Consider the following 22773-nt stretch of genomic DNA (forward strand, 5'->3'; position numbering starts at 1 on the left):
ATGGATACTTTTCCAGAGCAGTAACTGCTCAACAGATGTAACTCATAGCAAACTGACATTGATTAGCAGAGGGAAAAAGAGGCAAATACCATATTTTAAACACTTGCTTTAACTTCCTGGATTTATTCTTTTATTCTATTATTAGTACACAGCAAATGCAAAGAAACACACCAACGCAAGAACCTGTGTAGCTTGGCCACTGGTGAGCAGGAAGTATAAAGACATTCAAGTCTGAGGCGTTGACCAAAAAGAAAGTTGTTTTATTTCCTATTTGACACACAGTTCACAGAGATATGCTTGGCTTAACCATGGTAACTATCAGTTAGCAGTATTAAACCTGCATATATATAAAAATAAATAAAAACACACACAAAAAGACATTAAAAACTGACACTCTTTATTAAATCACTTGAAAACAAAACGACATACTGTGGTGCAAAAAACAACACGTCAACACGAGTGAAAATGAATTTTAAAATACTGATGAAAAAGTTAACACACTGCAGACATAACTGGCTGCATTAAAAAAAAAACTAACAAAAAAAGAAAAACGATATCAGCAGATGAAATTTTTTTTTAATTTTCCTTTGTCTTTCTCATGCTTAAGGACTGGTGAAAGATCGGCCCCCTGCCAATACAAACATGTCTGTTTAAACTGGAACACTGGCCACACGTGGTAAAATATAGCTTAAGTACCTGGTGGTTCAAGTTAAAAGAAAAGTGAAAAAAGTATTTCAGGTGCCTAAAAATACTTAAAAAAAAAAAATCTAAAATCAGTTTACAGCTGGACGGATCCATATGTTTTCCAAACTCACATGCAGAGAGTTACAGTACAATGCCTTTAACCCAAGAGAGAGAAAAAAAAAAGACACACACCACACCATCCACCTTTAGGATTTTACAGTACATGCATTCATGTGCAAATCAATAATTCATATCTACATCTGAGGCAGATTTATTTCAAAATAAAAAGTACCTTTATAAAAAGAAAAACAGGGATCAAGTGAATAAAAAAAAATAAAGCTTAGAAAATATACATAGAACAAAGAAAAAAAAAAAAAAAAAAAAAAAAAAAAAAAAAAAAAAAAAAAAAAACACACACACACAACAACCTCAAAATATCAAATTTATGACTCCTAATCTTTTGGGACATTTTCAACCATCTCTTTATTTAAAAAAAAAAAAAATACATGATTCAAGCATTTGTTTCAAACGCAAACAAACTACATGGCGTTTTAAGAATATGTTTTTATGCTACTAAAATGATCCACAGTATTAGAAGAGTCCATTTTAACAATTAAAACAAACTTTACAAACTTGATTTTCCGTATTCCCGCACTACAACCTGTGCTCATAATACTGCGTCAGCTTGGAGACCCACACTGTAACCGGGGGCTCACAAAGGCCATCCAGACAAAAACTCCTCCTGAAACCCTGAGACGCCATCCATTTCCCCCCCACCTGGCAGAAAATGGCAAAAACGACACTCGCCAATCCACAGACGGAAAGAAGTAGTTATGTCCAGAACGGGTGGTTATGTTTCTTAAAACCTGGCCAGCAGGGTGTCGTGAGGTAACACACTTGGTGAACTCAAAGTAGCTCGTGTTTTCCACCGAGCACATTCAGTCGTTACGTTGATCCAACTACATTTTTGGCAAAGAACCTACAAAAATCTGCTGGTGAAACTTGTAGAAAAGAAGAAGTACGGCCAAATGGCCTGGAGAATAGTGTTTTAATGTCTCACCCCCAATGAGAGGCCAGATTATTACCTTGAAATGTAAGAAAGGTGAAGAAAAACACGACATTAGTGTAATTGTATTTCACGGCGAACCACAAAGCGCACCGACGTCGACGCGGCAATACTGGTGATCTATCAAAGCTGTGAAATCTGGATTTTAACCAGATCAGGAGACAATATGACGAAACCAGTGATGTGTTCCAGCTAAAGGCAGTAATGGCGTCTCACTGAGAAGCTCTTAACAGCCTGATCATCAATATTCAGTAAGATATTGGAATCAGCCAATTCTTCCCTGATCAACGGTTCAGTTACTGGACAATATTTTCTCCTAATTATTAAAAACATCAAACCCAAGTACTGGCAACATATTCGATCTGGACATTAATGAGCTTCCTTGACTTTAGCTAAACTCATCTTTAGGTTATAGGCTTTTGTCTTTCCCCCCATAAATGTTGCCTTTTGCAGAGGACTGCTTAGATGTAACATTTACTAGGGTAGGGCAAACGACACTGGCTGCCATTCATTCAGGAATATATTTTGCTGCTGAGGTGGTGTGTCACTATTCTCTACGTCCTTCCCTGATCTAGAGCTTTGTGATGCTGGAATAGAAAGTGAGTAGTGGGGAAAATTTAGGTTAACCATCACTGATAGCGATAGCAGCGTCATATTTTCCTTATGTCGTTCAGCCCTCATTCAAAACTTCTCTATAAAAAGAGCCTGAGACACAGTTCTACTCACATTTCTTCTAAAGAAGAAAAACAGAATCAGCAGGTAAAGAAAACTGGAAATCGGTGCCGGTCAGTGAAAGCCTGATGGGTGCATCTCTATTAGAAACAGATCGACACAGAGCGGATCGACGTTTCAGTGAGGGCGCCCGATTTCACGGCGGCTGGATTTTAACGTGAGCCGGCCGACTTTGTCCGGTGTGAAGCAAAGAGAAGCAAAAGAAATCCAGAAATAGATGATGCTCCGATTGGAGCTGGAGTTTTTAACGTGTGAAGAGATCAAAGTCTGTAAACACTGATGGAAGTACAGGTGTATTAAAGTTGTCTTGGTCGGTGTAAAAAAAAAAAAAAAAAAGTTTGGAACAAGAATCCCATCGCGGCTTAAGCTACTGGTTTGAGAACAGACCGTAAACATCTGCCCTCTTTGGTGAGCTCTCTGGTGAAGCACATGCACGGCAGAGGGACGGCGTCCTCCCGCCGGGCGATGGTGTTGAACTTGCACTTCTTCAGGTGGTCGGCCATGCTGGCGATGTCCGCGAACTTCCACTCATTGACGGAGCCGAAGGCTGTGCTGAAGCGCCACACCTGGCAGAACAGAAGAACCGAGCGTTACTTCAGCTGTGGCCAGGAAAACTCGTTTGTTCTTGTGAAATTATGACCGGGATCTGTGCCAATCTTAGTTAAACCTAGGACTAAACACCTAAATAAATTACAAAAGTTAACTAAATAACATCCGTTTAATTTCATTGCAAGTTAATGATATTTTGTCAACTTGATTTGTTGTCTTGGTTTTAACTCTGGCTAAAGCCTAAAGGTGCTTTTATACCAAATTGTAGCAGAAAATAAACCCCTCCTTTAACGCTGTAATTATATATTTTCATCTTCTACACAGTACATGACAGTTGTAGCCAATTATTGAAATCCCTGATTTTAGGTCAAACTCTTAATTTTGTACTATAACATGATGAGGGCCATTGCAGATAAAAATAAGATAAAATAAAAAATAAATGTAACCATGGAGGAGTGCATTGCCATCAAATCCTCTGATATTTCTGGATTCATTTCACATATTTATGAAACTTAAAAAAAAAAAAAAAAAAAAAAAAATTCTGATGCCAAAGTCAGATATTTGAAAAAACAGCTGTCCGCGATTAAAAATGCATAGATATACACTATTAAAACTACAATGTTGTTGTGAGAAAAAATGCCAGAAGTTGCAGCGTCTTCCTCCCGGCTCAGGACCCCATTCAGTCTGCACTCGTGAGATGTCATTGTTCTGATGCAGGAAAAGAGCCATGATGGACCGCTAACACTTTAGGAAATATCATGCTCTAATCTAGAAGTTTTTTTGTTTTGGCAGAAATGTACTCCCCTGTGGCCGCATCATTTTATTTCTTTTCATCAACAACGGCCCGAGTGCTCCATCGTAAGTAGCTGATGCTGGGTAACATGAGAATTTTGGTATGGGCCAGTTACCAATATCACAATAATCTATAGTTTTAAAACGGTAAGGTTTTAAAGTCTCTAAAATAAAAAGCAAAAACGTACGTTATTTTGCACATTACTTATGAAATACACCTAAATTTGGTGTAACTTTGTGAAAAAAATACTAGAGTTTTACAACATTTATTTTAGTGTCATTTTCAACTTGGTACCTAGACTAAAACAAAAATATAAGTTCTTGCTACTTTAAGTAATAGCTGTCTATGTTTTATGCAGAGTATTGTGTCTACGTGTGATTCTGCCCTTTACAGCATAACACTGGAGGTATAACCAGCTGAAAATTACTCTGCTGCTCAACAGCCATGCTGCTAATACAAAGTTAAGCAACCAGTAGAGTCAAAATAGACATTTTTAGTCTTGTGTCCACTAAATAAAAAGGTTCTCTAGAGCCACAAGATCTATTTGAAAAATTTGTTTGCCACCACCGTTTTCTTCCTATGTTTAGGTTTTAGAATAAAAAAGAAAAAGAAAAAAAAAAAAACTAACTTTTTTTTAACTGCAATGGAAACTTTTGCTTAGGACATCAGATTATTATTGATACAGATGAAAGAAAATTTTGCGGTTTGAGTCCTAATGACAAAAGAGAAAATGTAATTCTGCTGTGGATTTTCTATTTAAATACTGAATGAAAATCTGCCTTGTTATTACCGTTATATTTTTAAACCATTACTCATTTCTGTATTCAGAACCTAAAGAACCTCATACAGATGCCTGCGCTGGTAATTTGGCTGTTGTAGTTTTAAAACATTGTTACCTCGATTGACTGGACCGCTTTAGTTTCTAATTCATGGCTGCCATTTTTTTTTTTGGAACCAAATATTCCCAAAGAGTCGAGTTTTATTGCAGCCAGCCGACAGAAACGGTCATGGGAGAGGCAGTGGTAAACTGATTGGGGTTGCAAAGAGCCAGGATATAATAAATAAATAAATAAATAAATAAATCACTCTGGTACCTTCTCTGGTATCTCAGTAGAGGGACTTTAAACCATAGGAACAGTATAATGCAACGTATGAAATCAGAGCCTTTTTGAAATCCTAACTTCTTCAACTGGTGTAGCCAGTTAGTGATACTAGCCTAGTAAATAAGCCGCATTGATGGAAAATATGCGACTGGCCTTATGTCTTCCCTTCATCATGGGGTATAGTTTCATCAGAGCAAAATAAACTCCTAATCTCTTTAGCCAGAGCTTTAGATCAGAGCTAACACCCCCAAGAACTTCATATAATAGAGGAAACTCTAAATGAACAAACAGAAAATGCACGACCCAACCAAAGACACCTCATTCTGACCTTGTGTGTTATTTGCCATGAGGGCGAGCCGTCATCCCGTCGTTTCTTCTCCCACAGCAGGACCACCATGCCGCGCATCTGAAGCAGACTGGCGCACACGTCCCGCATGGTGCGAGACGCTCTGGACAGCTGGCAGAGGCTGAAGCTGTCCAGAAAGCTGGCTATGTACTGCAACACCTCAAAGGGAAGGCCGCTGAGCTGATCGCACTGCGAGTCGATGCGGGGGCCCCTCCTCGAGTGGCCGTCTCCCGCTTTCGCGGGCGGACCGGGCTTCACCCCGAAAGAGCCCAGGTGTCTGTCGTGGATGATCCGAAAGCCCTGCACGGAGGGACAGAAGCGCCTCTGGGAGTAGGTGCAGCCGTAGTACGCCAGGGGGCAGCGCTGCTCCATCCAGCCGTTGAGCCCCGCGTGGATGTCCCCGTGGACGTTCTTGAAGTGCGACGAGAACTCGTCCCGTCGGAAGAGCTGCCCGCACACGAACGTGAACATGGAGCGCTGCTTGGTCTGGTAGCGCGCCACGCACTCCAGCACCAGGTCCAGCCGCAGCGTGTGGAAGGGACTGGGGTTGGAGAGCTGCGGGCTGGCGTGGTCGCAGGCCGAGGCCGAGGAGACGTCGCCCACCATGGTGTTGGTGGCGAGGATGGCCGAGGGGAAGGAGAACGTCTGCGTGCCGAAGTCAATGTGGTAGCCGTCGACGAACCGGCTGTCGGAGATCCCCCTGCCGCCCGGGGAGTCGCCGAGGCAAAACAGCAGCGCCGCCGTGATGATGTCGATGCCGTGGAGGCCCATGGGATCCTCCTCCACCTCCAGGTCTGACGTGTCCACCGCCTTGTCCTCCATTTTGGCTCGAAACAAGTAAGGGTCAGAGAGCAGGGCGCGGCAGCCGTCCAGCGTGTACATGCTGATGCCTCGGAGCGCGTCCACCCGCTGCAGCTCCCGCTTCAAGCACCTGTACCGGACCTCGGGGGGAAGCTGCTGCAAGAAGCCGCCTATCACGCGATCGGACATCAAGAACGGCATCTGTGGTGCGAGGGGCACCTGCTGAGGCATCAGCGGCTCCGGAGCAAGGCGGGGCAGGTAGCCCTGAGGGATCGGCGGCCAGAAACGGCCGCCATTGGGAACTGCCGCGGGAATTTCGGGCTCCCTGTCTTCAAAGCGCAACTCCACGAAATTGATCTGCTCGGCCAGGTTAGCGTTGGCGTCGTCCGTCTCCACGGCGCGGTCCACTCCGCCCACGGCTCCCAGCTCACACTCCGGATCACCGTCGCTCTCGCGCATTTCTACGTTCCTCCCGCCGTCAGCAGCAAACCCGCAATCCCCGTTTTCTCCACTATGGAGCGCTCCGTTCTTATCGGTCTTTTCGCCGTTTAGGTTTTCGACAACCGCGCCGATGTTGTTGGGCGTAGTGAGGATGTCCAGGGCGGCAGCTAAACTCCTGGCCGTCTCCGGTGAAGCTCTGGACAAGCCGCCGTACGGCTCTTGCTCCATTTCTACCGCTTCGTCGCCCGAGACCAACGCGGCGGCCACTTTACCGCCCTCGCCTGCGTCGCCATTCTTCGACACGTTGGTCGTGACCTTCAGGGACTCCAAGAGCATCCTCTGATCCTGGAGAGCCAGAGCCATGTCCAGCTGCTCCACCTCATCAAAGTCTTTACTGAGGTTTTCGTAGGACTTCTGGTCGGCGTAGCTGACGGGCCACCGGTTCCACTCCATAGTGCAACACACTATGCTGGCCGGGCACGTCTCCAGATGCTGCGCCATTTTGATCCTCATGATGGTGAAGGGGCACCCGAAGCCGCTGTTCAGGCACGGCAGTCTTTCGTACGGACACAGGAGACGGTGTTCGTCCAGCTTGCAGGAGTGAAAAACCGCCCCGCAAACGAGAGGGCAGCCCATCAGGTCGCAGCAGACGCCCGGCTCCGGCCTGGCCATGCACCTCCTGTTGATGCATTTCAGGCAGTGGGGGTGCAGGTTCTCCATTTATTCTGCTTCCTGGCTGCAGCCGAGGTTAAACCCTGCCAACAAAAACACAAAACATTAAGAAGAAGGCTTTGACACAACCTGACATGTGAGGTAGCAAAATGAGGAAATGGACATGAAATATTTATATTTATTTCCAGTTTAGTCACATTACAGCAACGATTAACTGCACCGGGGCTCCTTGTGATCAGTTAACACAAAGAGGCATGTAGGTGTAAAAAAAATTATATGTGGAGATCCATTCAATAAATTAGAGTAGAACTGAAAAGTTAGTTAATTTCAGTAATTCAAGTGACGACGAGAAACACATTATATAAACTAAAAACAGCCGGTTTTCATTCCTTCATTTCTGTTAATAACGATGGGTTTCCGCTTACATCTGATGACGACACATTTACGATTAGAAGATTACATCAGACTGACAAAATAAAAAAAATGCAATAATGAAATGTGGACTTAATCATGTTTGATATTTGTTTAAATGTTATTTTAAGAAGTTACTTTTTAATTTGGGCACACAAGTCTCATATTGTCTAACCTATTAGGAGACATTTTTTTTTTACAAAACTGAAGTCTTGTGTGCATGCATTACTCGCCCCATTACACATTCTGCTTTTATTTTCTTTTGTCATTCTTGAATGTTTCAGATCATTAAAAATGTAGAAGAATCGGTCAAAGATAAGCAGATCAAAGAAAATGCATTTTCACATATCTAAAATGGAAAAGAGTTTGCACAAACAACCCTATATAGTTTTTTTTTAATCCCCATTTTGTTAAATCACATATCAGCTGTGATTTGAGATTTGAGGTCAGCCTTGCTGGCCACACCTGTAGATTATATAAAGATTATATAAAACAGTTGGTTTCCCACCTAATATAGCGTGCGTGTTTTTTAATCATATGACACAACTAATGCCCTATCAGCAGTTTCTCCCACCAGAGCAGTGGATCTCAGCAACGCCCTCCTTGCTCAGCCCGTCAGGTTTAGGTGGACGGCCACCATTGTGGTGCGTTTACAGTTGAGCCATACTCTATTTGTGGACGATGGATCGAGGAAGTGCGACATTTTCTGTACAAACCGGTGGATTTTGTTTTTATAACCCTAATCTGCTTTTCGTTTCACCGCTTCAGCCCTGACCCGCAGTTTGGTTTGCTCACCAATGCCTTCTAACAAAGCTTTGAGGCCGTCACAGAACAGCTGGATTTATGCCGGGATTATATTCCACATGATTGGACCTTGTTTACCTTTTAGGAGACATCCAATAGCCACAATTTTATTTATTTTTTGCATCTCATAGGGGTCTCTGATTAATGGGAGCTAAACACAAGATCATTGATATTTATATATAGAAATTATAATAAAAGTAATTACTTTACTTCCACTTCACCCAACACATTGTGCTGATTTACCATAAATATACTCTGAGTTAATGTCTGCGACGTGATTCATTAAAAGCCTGAGAGGTGTGAATACTGTAAGGCACTTTGCATTTAGATCCTCAGTAAACACCCGCGGTGGTTAAATAGTTTGGCCTGATCGGGAACATTTCTCAACAGGGGTAATTCAGGTTCGTCCACCACCTTCGCTGAAAACCTGAAAAGTTACCCCAACTAAGCTTTTGTTCAAAGTTTCTGGCATTCAGACCCCCCGGGGACCCCGCACAACCTGTTGGCTGATTTCATCAGTCTGCAGCTTCTACGGATCCGTGTCTCCAAACATGTATTCAAAGAGCCGCAACACCTCTACAAGTCCAAATAATATTAATAAAAAAAGTTTGAAAACACTGCAAACTTTCTTCAAGTCTTCGCTGCTGCGGACAGCCGAGTTACGCAAGCGCAGCTGGCAGGTTAGCGGTCAGCTAAACGTAAACAAGACAACAGCAGCCGGGCTGTAACTCCTTCTGCCCTCTTTTTATCCCTGCCTCCGAGAATTCCTAAAAAAAATACGATTCACACGAAGAAGTCTTTTTTTTTTATTACCATTCAATGCATAACCGAACAGCGGCGAACCGACATGAAAGGAAGAAAAACTTTCCAAGCTAAACAAAAGAAGAACAACACAAGTAGCCTGTTAGCATTAGCGTGTTCAACTCTGTACTCTCAGCTGTTAGCTCGCCGGTAGCTGCGGAGACGACCCTTACCTGAGTTCCTGCAGTCTCTGGTGTCCTCTCTTTAAACCTGCTTTGCTATTTTTAACGAGCCGGTAACTATAACTACGTACAAATAACTTAAAGTGCTTAATAAAAAATAAATAAAAACTCTAATCCCGTATCGTGTACTGGCCGCAGCTGGTTCGGTCTGTGGGGGTCCTTTGGTTGTTTCCGAGTGTTGATCCTGGTTTGGGACGTCGCAGCCACAGACATATATACGTAGACGCCTCATTGGGCGCAGGTTTGCACGTCGACGTCACCGCCATATTGTATGTGGCAGAAAGTAGTGAACGTCTATGTTCCCTCCCTGTATATATGTTTTAAGTATGTATTTACATGATATATATATACGAGAGAGAGAGCAGAAGAGAGAGAGGAGAGAGAAAAAAGAGAAGGAGAGAGAGAGAGAGAGAGAGAGGGAAGAGACAGACAGAGAGAGGGTGAGAGACGGATGAGGAGAGAGAGAAAGGAGGAAGAGAGGAGGGAGAGGGAGATAAGTAGAGACTGAGAAGTAGAGAAAGGATATATATATATATATATATATATATATATATATATATATATGATAATATATATATATTATATATATATATATAATATATATATATATATATATCTATATATATATATATATCTATATATTATATAATATATATGTAATAGATAGATAGATAATCAGTTTGCAGAACTATTTTAGTCCTAGAGTAATAGGACCAGGTTAGATTCTTTTAATTATTTTTATTCTTTACGAGAATAAAGTCAGGGGAATGAAGCCAAAGGGATATGAAAATAAACTCGTAATATTACAAAATAAAAATTACAATATTAATATTACAAAAATAAAAATATTACGAATATAAGGTATATTGCGAGATTAAAGTCCCTCTGATACTGTTTAGGTGTCTAAGTCTAACAGCAGATTTGCCACATTCAACATGGCGGACGCTCTGACTCATCCGAAGCACGGGCAGACCCGTCTACGTACATAATGTCTATGGTCGCAGCCCTACCTCATCACGTAGAGTGACCTGTCACATTTAGGCTTATGGGAGAGGTATGGCAGGTCATTTTAGTATACAATCCTACCGCACATTTTCGATCAAAGAAGCAGTTTGAGTCAAATTAGCTGTTCTTAATTGTCCTATCTGAATATAAAGAGAGAGTAATGACAATACAATAAAAATAAAATAACAGTATCTGGTAATAATTAAATGTCAATGTCTTTGCTGCCTGAAATCTTGATCTTGAGTAGAGCTTTGGTGTTAATCGCTAGATGAATACAGAAGATTTTTACGGATGAACTGTTGAGGCCATTTTCTGAGCACAAGAACATTGAAGCCAAATATTTAAGCCCATGGACTACAAAAGGTGAAGTTTTGAGGATAGTTTTGGGGTAAATATATAATTTTGATTTATGGTAGTAATGTGTAACCTGCAATCAGTTTCTCTGAGGTCTGTCTACAAAGAATTTTTGTGGGGAATATGACAAAGTTTGTTTAAAGGAAAACCCATATTTTCAACATTCCTCAGCCGGACTTTCGTTTTTCACCCTTTTGCCCCTCAAATACATCCAAGCTTAAATGGCTTAGCTCCAACTGTATACAAGTACCACAGGTGCTCCTTTGGATGTCTGTCGAGTGAACAAGCAACAAGAGCCAAAACGCTGAGCTCTTCAATCAAGTCGAAACTTTGAAGAAAAAAAAGTGATAGTGGCCACTTATGCTGTTTTCAAAACTGTATGTGGATCTGGGAATGATGTCCAGCCCAAATTAATTGTGTTCCAGTTCTAAATAATAAAATACAATTTTATTTGTTAACTGATATTGTCAGTGACCAGGCTAATTTTCAAAAGCAGTATGAGCCAGGTATCTTTCTTTATTCTTTCCTTTTTGGGCATAGCACAGCAAACTGTATAAGTCAAAGGCCTGCTGCACTACTTTAAAACGTGTGACAGACTGGTGGCACTCAGAAATGCTGTTGAACTATCAGGCAGCCTTGGTGTGGTTTAGCTCTCTGACAGGACCGAATATGTCTTGCTGGGATCATGTAAGTCCAGACTCCTCCTTGTTCTGTGTCCTTTACTAGGCATCAAACCGTGGGGGACAGAGCCATTTACTCAGCTGCACCCAACTCCAGAATAGCCTCCCTCCAGAGCTGAGAGAAGTGCAGAGTCTGGACTTTTTTAAAGTTGGACTTAAGACATTTCTGTTTAGCAAAGCTTTTAATAGCTAATTTTACTCCTGTGTTGTTTATTCTTGTGTTTTAATTGTAGCACCCTGAGATTCATTGGAGTGAAAATTGCGTTACTGATTAAATTAATAATAAAAATAATAATAATAATTATTATTATTATTATTGTTTAATGCAACATATAAAATTGTGTTTGAGTTTAATAACCACTAAACTGAATTGTAGTAAACGTTACTAACAAATCTGTAATCATGGTCATTCAATCATGTCCATCAAGTCGACATAGTCTGTTTTTTACTCCTTTGAGCTTGTAGCAATATCAAAAAGAACACATTTAAAATTCTCCCATTCGAGCTTTACAAATGCATTGAAGATTGTGTACTGGAAACATCGAATCCTAGACCAAAAAAACCCCCAAAAAATTCTGACATTTGTTTGAAAGAAAGGGAAATTTGGATTTGGATTTTGACCGCCCTGTCTAATAATAACAATATAATAAATTGGCTTGCCACACACTGGACACAGAGCTGGAGAACTGAAATAGACAGCCCAGGGAAATACCCTGAGTGCAGTTTTACAACATATCTGAATTAACTGTGATGTGACTTCAGGCAGTTTTATGACAAACAAAACAGTGATATATTTGTTGCCCAGTATCTATATCTCTGAATTACAAAATAAACCACACATTAATTTTTTTTATTATTAAAGTTACTACATCACACTCTGTAAGAGCTCTTAAAAATGAGACAGTAGATGACTTAGAGCCATTTCTTTAAAATAACAATAGACAATATACAAACACAAAACACCCATAAAGTTCATAGTTATAATCACACCTGTTTTATGTGAGTTTCTCTATGTCCATTTGTATGTTGTAAAAAGGTCTGACTTCACGAAGCCACCTCTGAGATGTGGTGAATATTAGAAAGGGTGAGCTGGGCCTCCTGTGCCGGGTAGAAACGTCTGGAGCGAAGCCACAGCCTCCCAAACACCCCAGTGATGAGCAGCAAGACGATCAGCAAAGCTCCGAGCACAAGAGTCTCCACTGGAGGGAGACCGCTAGGGTCTACCAGAGAAAAGTCCACAATTAAATTATCTCCTATATGAACTATTATAAACTTTTTAAAAAGAGATTGTAAAGTCGCGTACTTAGACTGGGGTTTTCGCTGGCAGTAAGCAGTCTTCTGATTGGCCCATAGGACACCGTGTGGGACAGTGGGATGTCTCTCCGTATCCTCATCAGTCCATCTTCAGTGGTACAGTTCTGTGTCACACATATGTGAGGAAAAAACAACAACATTTTGAAACCAGACAAACACAGCGTTAAAAAGACAACCTTTTCTCTGCCTGTCAGTAAATCAGATTGAAACTTTTCTATTACTTTTATAATGCCAGAATAGTGAGAGTAGATCTTTTTTTAAACACTTAATTCAAATAAAAAAAGTTTATACACACCAAGATTACTAAAGCTTTAAACGATTCAAGAAAGAGCAGATAATATTGATGTCATGGCTTTGCAAGAATATCAAATACAATACTTCATTGCATGATGTCATGGAAAAGTAAAAGGAAATAAGGCTAGATATGAGGAGGAGAATTGGGTGCAATTTCCGTTAAAGTACCACATTCATCCATTTTAACACCGGTGTGTCAATAGCAACACAACATGGAAACATCCAGCCGTAAAACTATTCAAGAGGGGGTTTTGTTTCCTAGAGATCCTTTGCGATTTGGTACAAAATATCATCGTATCAATCCCGTTACCTGCAGGGAAACAAGTCCTGTACCAACAGTGTCTCATGGTTCTGGCATTTAGTGGATAGAGAAAAATTTGGTAATCTTAACTGACCTAAAACAGGAAAAGTTTAGATGTAATGTCAAACAGTGAGGACAAAAAGGCTCCTAGACTCAGTTACAACTCAGTGAATTCGAAATGAGGACCGCTGAAGCATCAATTTATATCAGTAAAAAGCTGCGTGAGTCTGAATTACTTCCAGCAGACGACTTGTCTGAACTGGCCTCTGGCTGCCACTTTGAGCTGTGTGTGTGTGTGTGTGTGTGTGTGTGTGTGTGTGTGTGTGTGTGTGTGTGTGTGTGGACTCACTCACAGGCTTACATACACTCAGGCCGCTGTGGCAGATCTGGACGTTGCAGTGCAGGAACACGTAAGCGTAAGAGCTGCCAACAAACTTAAACATTTGTATCCCGAACATGGCCTCTGGACCTTCGCCGTTCTTCAGGACGCTGAGAGTCTGTTGGTTTGCCAACACTGGACAACTAGGTAGATGGGGAAAAAATATAAAACAAAAACAACTCAGTAGTGAGCTGTCCATTTAGGAACGAAATCTTGATCTACAACTTGATGGTTCCTAATTTATTATGCAGTTCTTTTAAAGCATTACAGGCATGTAGTATCTTTCCAGCAGTAGTTAACCCTTTTGGTGTCTTTATTCTGTAGAAATCCAGTATAGCTTGTCCCTGAGGCTGAAGCCAATGACTATCCAATCAAAAAAAACATTGCAGCGGTTTGTATGAACATTATTTTATGAAGTTGTAAACTCATCACATTTGCATTTTGAGGTTATTTATATAATGGTTTTTGATTCTGTGGAAGAGAAATGGAGGTGGTGCATCACCAATGATCTTCTTGTGTGAAACACATACTGAGGATGGAACATTTTAAGCTTTTCCAGACACAGGAACTGTCTGGTACATAAGTTAACCAGTGAGCAAAAACAGTACAGCGGTTTACGTGAATGATTTCTTTTTTTAATTGCGTTTTTACACAGCTGGACTTTTTTAAGAGACGTTTACTCTGCTTTTTATCATTCTCTTCTCAGTAGGTGTAAGCTGAAGAGAAACAGCTGTAGAGGCCTCCTACCCAGGGAAATAATTATCAGCTTCCGAGTGAGAAACAACCCACTGAAAATGAGATGACGGTATTAAGGTTCAGAAGCTGGCATTCACGTAAAGCTCTATGGCGTGTTGGAGCTTAAAGTTGCTTGGCCTTGTGTTTCTCTGACTAATCTTTAATTTCAGCCTCCCAGGTCTAACTAATCTGGACTTAGAGTAAATGAAGCCAGTTATCTACTGCAGGTAAGATGTAACTGCTATCACCATTTACCAGAACCTCGCCTCAAAGAAAAAAAATCAGAACCATATCTCTTTAAGCTCATGTGAAGAATTTCTAAAGGTTCTAGCGGCACTGGATGTTGTCGCCCCGTGTGTTCCTGCTTTCTCTGGCGTTGTGAAATCACTGTGCATTTTTCGCAGCCCCGCTGTCGCTAGCAGCAGCAAACGCTGCCCGGTTGTCAAGGGCATGCACAGCTGTCGGACTGAAAGGCGTTCGGCCTCTCAGACTGGAGTCACATGACCTGGCCCTGAGAGTTGTTGTCTGGCCAGCTCTCTAGGCAACAAAATCTCTTATTTCACATTTCAACAGCCCTCCTGTAAGAGGACTTAGAGCTCGTTTCGAATGTGGAGCAATAACACTGAAATAGAGCGCACCACAAGCTGGCGTAAATAAAAAGGACTGTGACTAGCTCAAACGTGTGCCGCTGCGGGACAGCCAGTCAAGAGGAGCGTGTTAAGAAGGTATTTGGGTTATCATAGCAACCGACCTGTCCCTGATGAAGGTATACTGAACGTTGCCGTACGGGTCCCTGGTGGGCGTGGCCCAGCATCTCTCCAGACGCAGCTTCAGGTGAGCCGGTATCTTTGGAGAGGAGACAATCAAGTCATTCTGTACGCAATCCAAAAGCTGTTTTTACGATGTGTGCTGAAACGCTGACTCATAGCAAGTAAACAACAGCTGCTCCAAAGCGGGTGCTGGCAAGCTGGAGAAGATGTGCCGGGGCTCTCACATGACCGTCTGGCCACGGCTGGAGGGTTAGATTTCCAGGATGACTTGGAACAGCCACCCACGGGGCATATTGCTTAACGTTGGGCAACTAGGCAGGGTTAAACTGATCCAAAAATAGCTGTCAATACTAAGAGTACTTGAAATACTTATCGGGAATGGGTGTCCTTAAACAAACCATCAATCGACACATTTCCATCTCTCAAATAGTGCCATAATTCTTGGTTCTCGCAGTACATCCACCAATAGAGATGGAATATGGCTCCCCTCTTATGCTCTCTGCTCTTCGTCCAAACTCACAGCTTTTCTACAGGATTTAGGTCTGAGGTCAGGGATGGCCATGACAGATTGGATCACATATTTTGGATCACTTTCTTGCTGAAATAATGTCCTGTGATATGTTACTGGGGCCATTGGAGGAGAAACGGGCCCACAGCGTCACAAAACTTCCACCATACTTAAGAGCGGGGAAGAGGCGCTTTCATCATTTGCTTCATACCAAACAAAGGGCTGTTTGTTGCCAAAAAGCTAAATCTTAGTCTCCTCTGCCCATAGCACATGGTTTCAGTTAAATTCCCAGCAGACTTTAGCAAAGTCCACGTCTACATTTTTGACAGTAGGACAGAAAACATCTCTTTTTCTGCCGTCCCTGAAAAACAACCATGTGACATGTAGATAGCATCTAAAGATTATTATGGAGACTTGGTCACCACAAGATGCATCTCCTTGCAGCATGTCTCTAACAGGAGACTTTAGGAGATTTTATAAGTCGGATGAACTTAAAAAGATTATGTATAAATCAATTTTAAAAAGCCTGTCATTAGATCTATTCTTCAAGGGGTTATTAAAGGTACCAATTATTGTGTCATCTGTGATTTTGTTGAAAACAAATATTTCATTAAACTGAAGTTAGTGGCCCAGTCAATAAATGTGCTTAAAGGGCATATTTGTTATTTCTAAAGTTTTCACTATCAGGAACCTGAAATAAAAATGTACTTTTATACACTTTTGCCAATCTTTATCAGTGGTGCACAGGTACCATGAAAACTTTCACATAGACGTTTTCATCTAGCGTTAGGGACGGGACAGTTGTCCATCTGTCCTGAAAGGCCCCATCTTTGTACAGCAGCATGGACACGGAGAAATTCCCATCCTCAGTGTTCAGAGTGATGCTTCTGAGGAGTCAAGACAAACACTCATTTGACATTAATTCATATTTTATTGTTAAATCAGAAAAAAAATTTAAATAAAGATGATCACCTACCTGACATCCACTCGAATCCCATTTTCACTGCTGGGTTGTTGGACCATGTAGTTTATGGGGTAGCGGCACACGAACGTGATGTTAATGTAGTTTCTTGTGATGATATCTGAATAGTTATTGTGTATGGTGTTGATGAACATGATGTGCGTCTCATCAGAGACCTAAAGAGAGATCCAGAAACCCAAACATCAGGGCTGTGATCAGCTGAGAGACGTTCTCATCACGTTTAAAGTCAAGGGCATGCTGAGGAGAGCAGGTATCCCATAATATTCCATGTGTAAAGCCCTGTTAGCTGGGACCACAAAACACAGTGACTTGCAAAAGTATTCATCCATTTTGAATTTTTTCACATGTTTTGTTACATTAAAGCCACACATTTCCATGTGTTTTAAGGGGATTTTACGTGTTAGACCAACACAAACTAGTGCATAACTGTGAAGTGGAAAGAAAAGTACACACGGTTTTCTGATTTTCAAAAATATCTAAAACGCTTGTGGTGTATTTGTACTCAATCCTGCTTTACTTTGACACTCCTAAACAAAACCTGCCAACAAACCCGTCTTCGTGAGTCACGTCAGTAGTGAAGAGAGTCCGCCTGTGTGTAATTTAAGTCGTGTCAACATTAGTGAACAAACAGCATCATAAAGACTAGGCAACACAGCAGGCAGGTCGGAGATGAAATCATGCACTACCTTAATGAAAGGTTTGGCTGTAAAACAATGTCCTCGTCTCTGAACATCTCACAGAGCCCTGTTCAATCCATCATTTAAAAACTGCAGCAGCAAACCTAATGGACGTGGACATGGAGGTACTTTTCTGCAGCAGTGACAGGGCAGTTGGTCAGAGTTGACAGCAAGATGGTTAAGAGAGACTAATAGAGAGGAAAGCCTGTTAGAAAACTACAAAAAGATTTAAGACTGGGGCTGAAGTTCTCCATTCAGCATCGGTCAGTGCTACAGGGAAATGCTGTAAGTTATGCTTGTTTGTGTGTTAGATGGGGATGGGCAAAGTTCAGACCTAAATCCAATTGATAATCTCCACCCAAACTGGCTGAGCTTGAAGAAAAAATGGGCAAAGCTGATGGAGATATGCCCAACAGACTTACAGCAGCAAGTTGGTTGAGCAAAGCATTTTCTGAGGGGGTGGGACTAAATTCAGATGCATGGTACGTTTGTAAAAAAACGAAACAATAAAAAGCCTCTTTCCCTTCACAGTTATGCACTAATTTGTGTTGGTCTATGTCTTGAAATCTCAATAAAATACAGCTTTAAAAATACAGTAAAAATAACAGCACGCTTTTGCAGTGCATTGGCAATGTTATTTCCCAGTCAATGAGGAGATGTTGTGACTTTCTGTTCTGTCAGATCTACTCATTATAAACTCAAACCCTTAGCATCCTTTTGCATGTGAATGGTGACGCTGGTTGTTTCTGTGGCCGGACACCAGAATGATTGCTTCAAGCGCTCGATAAGAACCCCTGACAGCTCTCCCAGTGGGAATCAGATCCCCTCTGGTACTTATCGCCTAGTGAGTCAAAGGATCTGCGACCAAATATCACAGAACAACACGAGCGTGGCCGTAGTCGTGTTACACCCAAATATGTGACCTGTAAGCCCAATAGTTCTGTCCTGTGTTTTCAGACAGCAGTGTTTCTGAACTCCTCGGTCAAGGTGAAAGTGGCCGTCTTCTTCTTCAGCAGCAGCAGCAGCAGCCGTATAATCCTGTGCGCAGGCTTGCTCTCACCAGCTGCTGTTACAGAAACCTTGTAAAACGCCGAGGTGGAGTGCTGGCAGGGCCCGCTTCCCCGACGAAAGCCGGGTTAACCTTTGGCTCGCTTTATAAGACAAACCTTCACACATTCCAAGCCGATCTGTTTAAAAACGCGTGTGTGTGGGGCAGCGGGGATTCAAAGCTCTCCAAAGCTCATAAAAGTGACCGGATTAAAATCACCAGGGGGCAAAATTGGCCAGTGATTTAGCACCTTCTTGCTCAGAGAGCTTGGATAAATAATCAGTGTTTCCATGAGAATCTACATGGGCGTTCACGGGCCCGTTGCTGGTTTGAATGAGGGTCTGAACTGTTATTGAGAAAAGAAACACCACCACTGATGTATTCCTGATAAAAAAGAGCCACTCCCTGTTCCTTTTCTCCACAGTCTGTCTGTGCTGCAGGGTTTGTGCCTCCCTCCGTTTATCTTTTCACATTTGCAAAATATTAATAAATGTTGCCACAAGTTGCGGCTAAAACAACCCTGACTGGCCTCACAACAAAGGTAGCCATCGTAAAATCGACAATTTATTACAGTGGCAGCTTTATGTCGCTGGCTATTATGCCGATACCAAGTGCAGTTTGTCTCCATAGCAGTTAAAGTTAAAGCCCCTCTCATTTGTAAGGAGCTCTTCTAAACGTCTTGGCTCACGTGCCATGTTTGATTAATTGGATGATTGAGTGCTGCAAATTCTTCCTGACCAATAGAAGAAAGAAACATCCTTTAAAGAAAGGCTTCAGCAGGTTTCATCTCCTACCATTATGGTCCCACAGTCAGAGAGATTTGTCCTTATGCTAAAAACAAAGTCGTCCCCGATTTCCTCTCCCCGGCATTCTGGATCATTTAGGTGCAAATCCTCCACCTGACAGACAAACGCAGCAAAGCAAGAATTGGGTTATTAAAGCAAAGCCCACCCTGTCATGTTGTGTCGCGATCACACGGCGGAGCTGACTTTGAGAGAAACTACTAGACGGTTTGGCTTACGTAGACCGGAGGCACCTTGTTGAGGAAAAAAGCACTTGGAATGATGACGTCCATGTGGGCATTGGTGCAAATCACCGTTTCATTGAGCTCTAAGGGGAAGAAATGGTGAAAAAACGTTTGCAAAAAGAGCAAGCAGTAACACAAAACGATCATTTTAGGAACAGGGAGTACATTTGGCAATTTCAGATGAAAAGATTTGTCTAAAAAATATATCAAGAGGTCAAGAGAAAGTTATTTTGTCCCACTTAAACATTTTAGACCAAATTTTTTTTTAAATTTGACAACAACCAGAAAAATGGCTTAATGTAAATTGTAAATGATAATCTAATGTATTAAAGGCAAAACCCCTATCCAGTCCATCCTGCCCCTTTGCTATGAAGCAATTTCCCCTCCAGGTAAATAATGTAGCAGCAACAGGTGCCATCAAGCAACTACTGGCAATAAGTCCTTTACGTCACTGGGAAGGAATTTTACTCCATCCTACTTTGAAAACTTGTTTTAATTCAGTTAAATTTGACATCTTTGAGCATGGATGGCTTGTTTAAGATCATGCCACAGCATTTCAGTCAGATTTAAGTCCTAACTTTGACTAGCCCTGCTTTCAGGTTTATTTTAGACCTGCTGGTGTGCTGTAGATCATTGTCCTGCTGCATAATAGGCAAGGCAAGGCATGTTTACTCATAAAGCACTTTTCACTAACAAGACGATTCAAAGTGCTGTACATGAACAAAATAAATAAATAAAAAAGTAGAAAAAAAGAAAACTTTACAGAGACGAAGGGAAAACATTACAGAGGAAAGCACATTGCAGTGGAATAGTAGCAGTAGGTTAAGATATGATCAGTAGTAGGACTACAAACTTCAACATGAACGTTTAAAGGCAACTCTAAACAAATAGGTTTTAACCTTGATTTAAATCAACTCAGGGTTTCCGTAGTTTTGCAGTCCTCTGGGAGTTTGTTCCAAATTAGTGGAGCATCAAAACAAAATTTTCCACTAATAATAATATAAATAAATAATAGTGTGTTTGAGCTTATGTAAACGACCTGATGACCAGACAATTTTCATTTAGGATTCCCTCAGCAAGAGAGCAGAATTCATGGTTCAGTCAACAAAGCAGCTCCAAATCGTCACATTACCGCCATGATGATTCATTGCCGAAGGGATGTTTTTTTTTTTTAATACTTTAATTTCACTGCAGATGGATCGGGACGCACACCCTTCAAAAGGTTCCTTATCCTTATGTATTTTTGTGAGTATTTTTCAAAAAGTCTTGGTCATCCAGATGCTGTGAGACGGGCCTTCGGGTTCTGCTTGGTCAACAGTCTTTCCTTCCCATGGGTGTCATTTTTGTCCTGTCTCCTCTTTGCAGTAAAAACATGAACACTGACTTTAACTGTGACAAGTGTGGCCTCCAGTGCTTTATGTGTTATTCTAGCTTATTTTATGAGCTGCACAAATTATCTTTGGACTGCTTGAGTAACTTAGGTCAGCCTTCTGCTTTTCTCCATTTCTAGAGAACAGCTCTCAGTCCCAAAGCCTTAGGAAATGGTTTAGTAATCCTTTCCCAACCGATAGATGTCTGTTTCCCATCCGGTCTTGAATTTAGCTCGAGGTATGACGCGTTGCTTTTTGAGGCGGCTGAGCCTACTTTAATTTGTCAGATAGGTTCTGTTAAAGTTGGTTCTCATGTGTAAAGATCCGGAAGTAATCGGTCCAAAAAAATTTGATCAATCACCAGTAAAAGTTGTTTGAGGGACAGGAAATATGTATTCACATTTGGAAAAGTTGCTTTGGAAGGAGGATTTTCCTAAACAAATGACTATTTTGTATCTCACACATCAAGTGTGGCAAAAGAAAATCTAAATGACATGAAATATGTTAAGTGGACAGATATGTGCATTTCTCTTTAAAAATCATAGTGAAACAAAGGTATTTTAAACCAAGGGTTATTGTACAGACAGGATCTGATACTGGCCGATGTCTAGTGCCAGAATGAATATCTGTTACTCTTCAGAGGTAAATGTTACTCAGCGCAATGCATGGGCGCCTAACCCTAACAGCTGGGATAAAGCTTTATTTATACATGGGTAAAAGGACTGGATTTATTGCATTCATACTGGACGCTCAAAGCGTTTTACACGAGAGCCACACTCATCCACCTGCACAGACCAATATGCACACATTCATAAATCGATCATCAGATCGGAAGCAAACTTGGGGTTAAGTGCTTGGTCAAGGGGTACGCTGTCATGTAACAGGCTAGGAAGCTGGAATCAAACCAACAACTTTCTGATAGCAGGACTCCAACTCTTCCGATTGAGCCACATTCTCCTACAAGATAAAATAATTATACTTATATATTTAAAAAAAACTATAGTATGCATTTAAAGAAACATTTTGAAGTCAGGAAAGCCGACGTAATAGGAAGCAAGTAAAACAGCATTCAGCTTAATTCGTGGTATTTAATCATTTAGGCCTTATGTAAAGAGTACACTCACCCTCCACCATGGGCTCCAGATGAACCGCTGACATCACCGTCCTCAGGGTGAAAAGCAACCAGGTGAAAACCACACTGGTAGACACCATCTTCCAAGTCCTCTCCCACTGCTTTCCCTCAGCTATGCCACTCCGTGCCGTTTGGCCCTCGCCCTAAATCCCTCTGTCACCAGAAGACGTAGCACCTCTCGCCTTCTCCAACCCATGAAACCCCACCTAATGAACCGGGACCCCCCCCTGGGGCCCTAAAACAGCAGTTTGAATGATGCTTCAGACAACAATGAGATTCCACACGTGAATAGGGGTGACCAAGGGGAGTCCAAGGTAACAAGGAGGCCACCGCCTACTACAGCGACGTAGTCTTTGGTAAACACCTTACGAGTGTCCCTTACCACTGGGAGCAACCATACATCTGGTAACCATGTAAAAAAAAAAGAAAAAGAAAAAAGAAAGGGTTTCTATTTGTTCTCCCCATCTTTTGTCTGGACACTTTAAAACGTTTTACTGGTGCGGGAATCCCAGTCAGTGAGGACAAAAGGAACTCATTACAGGTCAAGGGCAATTCACTGACCAGTTTGCATGTGTGTGGTTGGACACGCCGTAAAATCCAGCGACTGCATGCAAAATGCAAGAGAAAGATCCTAGTTTAAAAAAAAAAAAAGACACTACATATTATATATCATACTGAGCCTTAAACCTGTCCAAGCAATTTGCAAAGGGAAATTAGGGGGGGAAAAGACAAGGTAATTGACGTAATGAGGCAGAAATCGTCTTTGCTGTTTTCAGATTTTATGAGGTCTTTTCACAAGGTTTGTTTCCAAG

At 41.7% G+C, this 22773-nt stretch overlaps 2 protein-coding genes across 2 annotated transcripts; both read right to left on the minus strand.

The window, feature by feature from the left end:
• Positions 1–1066: 1066 nt before the first annotated feature.
• fbxo30a (F-box protein 30a) lies at positions 1067–9645 on the minus strand. The gene is made up of 3 exons (XM_036150855.1): positions 9377–9645; positions 5256–7270; positions 1067–3048 (listed from the first exon to the last, which is right to left on the minus strand). The coding sequence occupies exons 2-3, from the start codon at positions 7233–7235 to the stop codon at positions 2845–2847; spliced, it is 2184 nt and encodes a 727-aa protein (XP_036006748.1). The 5' UTR covers positions 7236–7270; positions 9377–9645; the 3' UTR covers positions 1067–2844.
• Positions 9646–12253: 2608 nt separating this feature from the next.
• On the minus strand, positions 12254–22159 carry si:dkeyp-110a12.4 (alpha-tectorin). The gene is made up of 9 exons (XM_036150354.1): positions 21954–22159; positions 19454–19542; positions 19227–19331; positions 16702–16862; positions 16477–16612; positions 15199–15293; positions 13687–13855; positions 12728–12842; positions 12254–12644 (listed from the first exon to the last, which is right to left on the minus strand). Exons 1-9 carry the CDS (start codon positions 22039–22041, stop codon positions 12469–12471), a joined length of 1134 nt encoding a protein of 377 aa, XP_036006247.1. The 5' UTR covers positions 22042–22159; the 3' UTR covers positions 12254–12468.
• Between the last annotated feature and the right edge of the window lie 614 nt (positions 22160–22773).

This window comes from Fundulus heteroclitus, chromosome 19 (assembly GCF_011125445.2).
Source record: "Fundulus heteroclitus isolate FHET01 chromosome 19, MU-UCD_Fhet_4.1, whole genome shotgun sequence".
In the NCBI taxonomy this organism is placed as follows: domain Eukaryota; kingdom Metazoa; phylum Chordata; class Actinopteri; order Cyprinodontiformes; family Fundulidae; genus Fundulus; species Fundulus heteroclitus.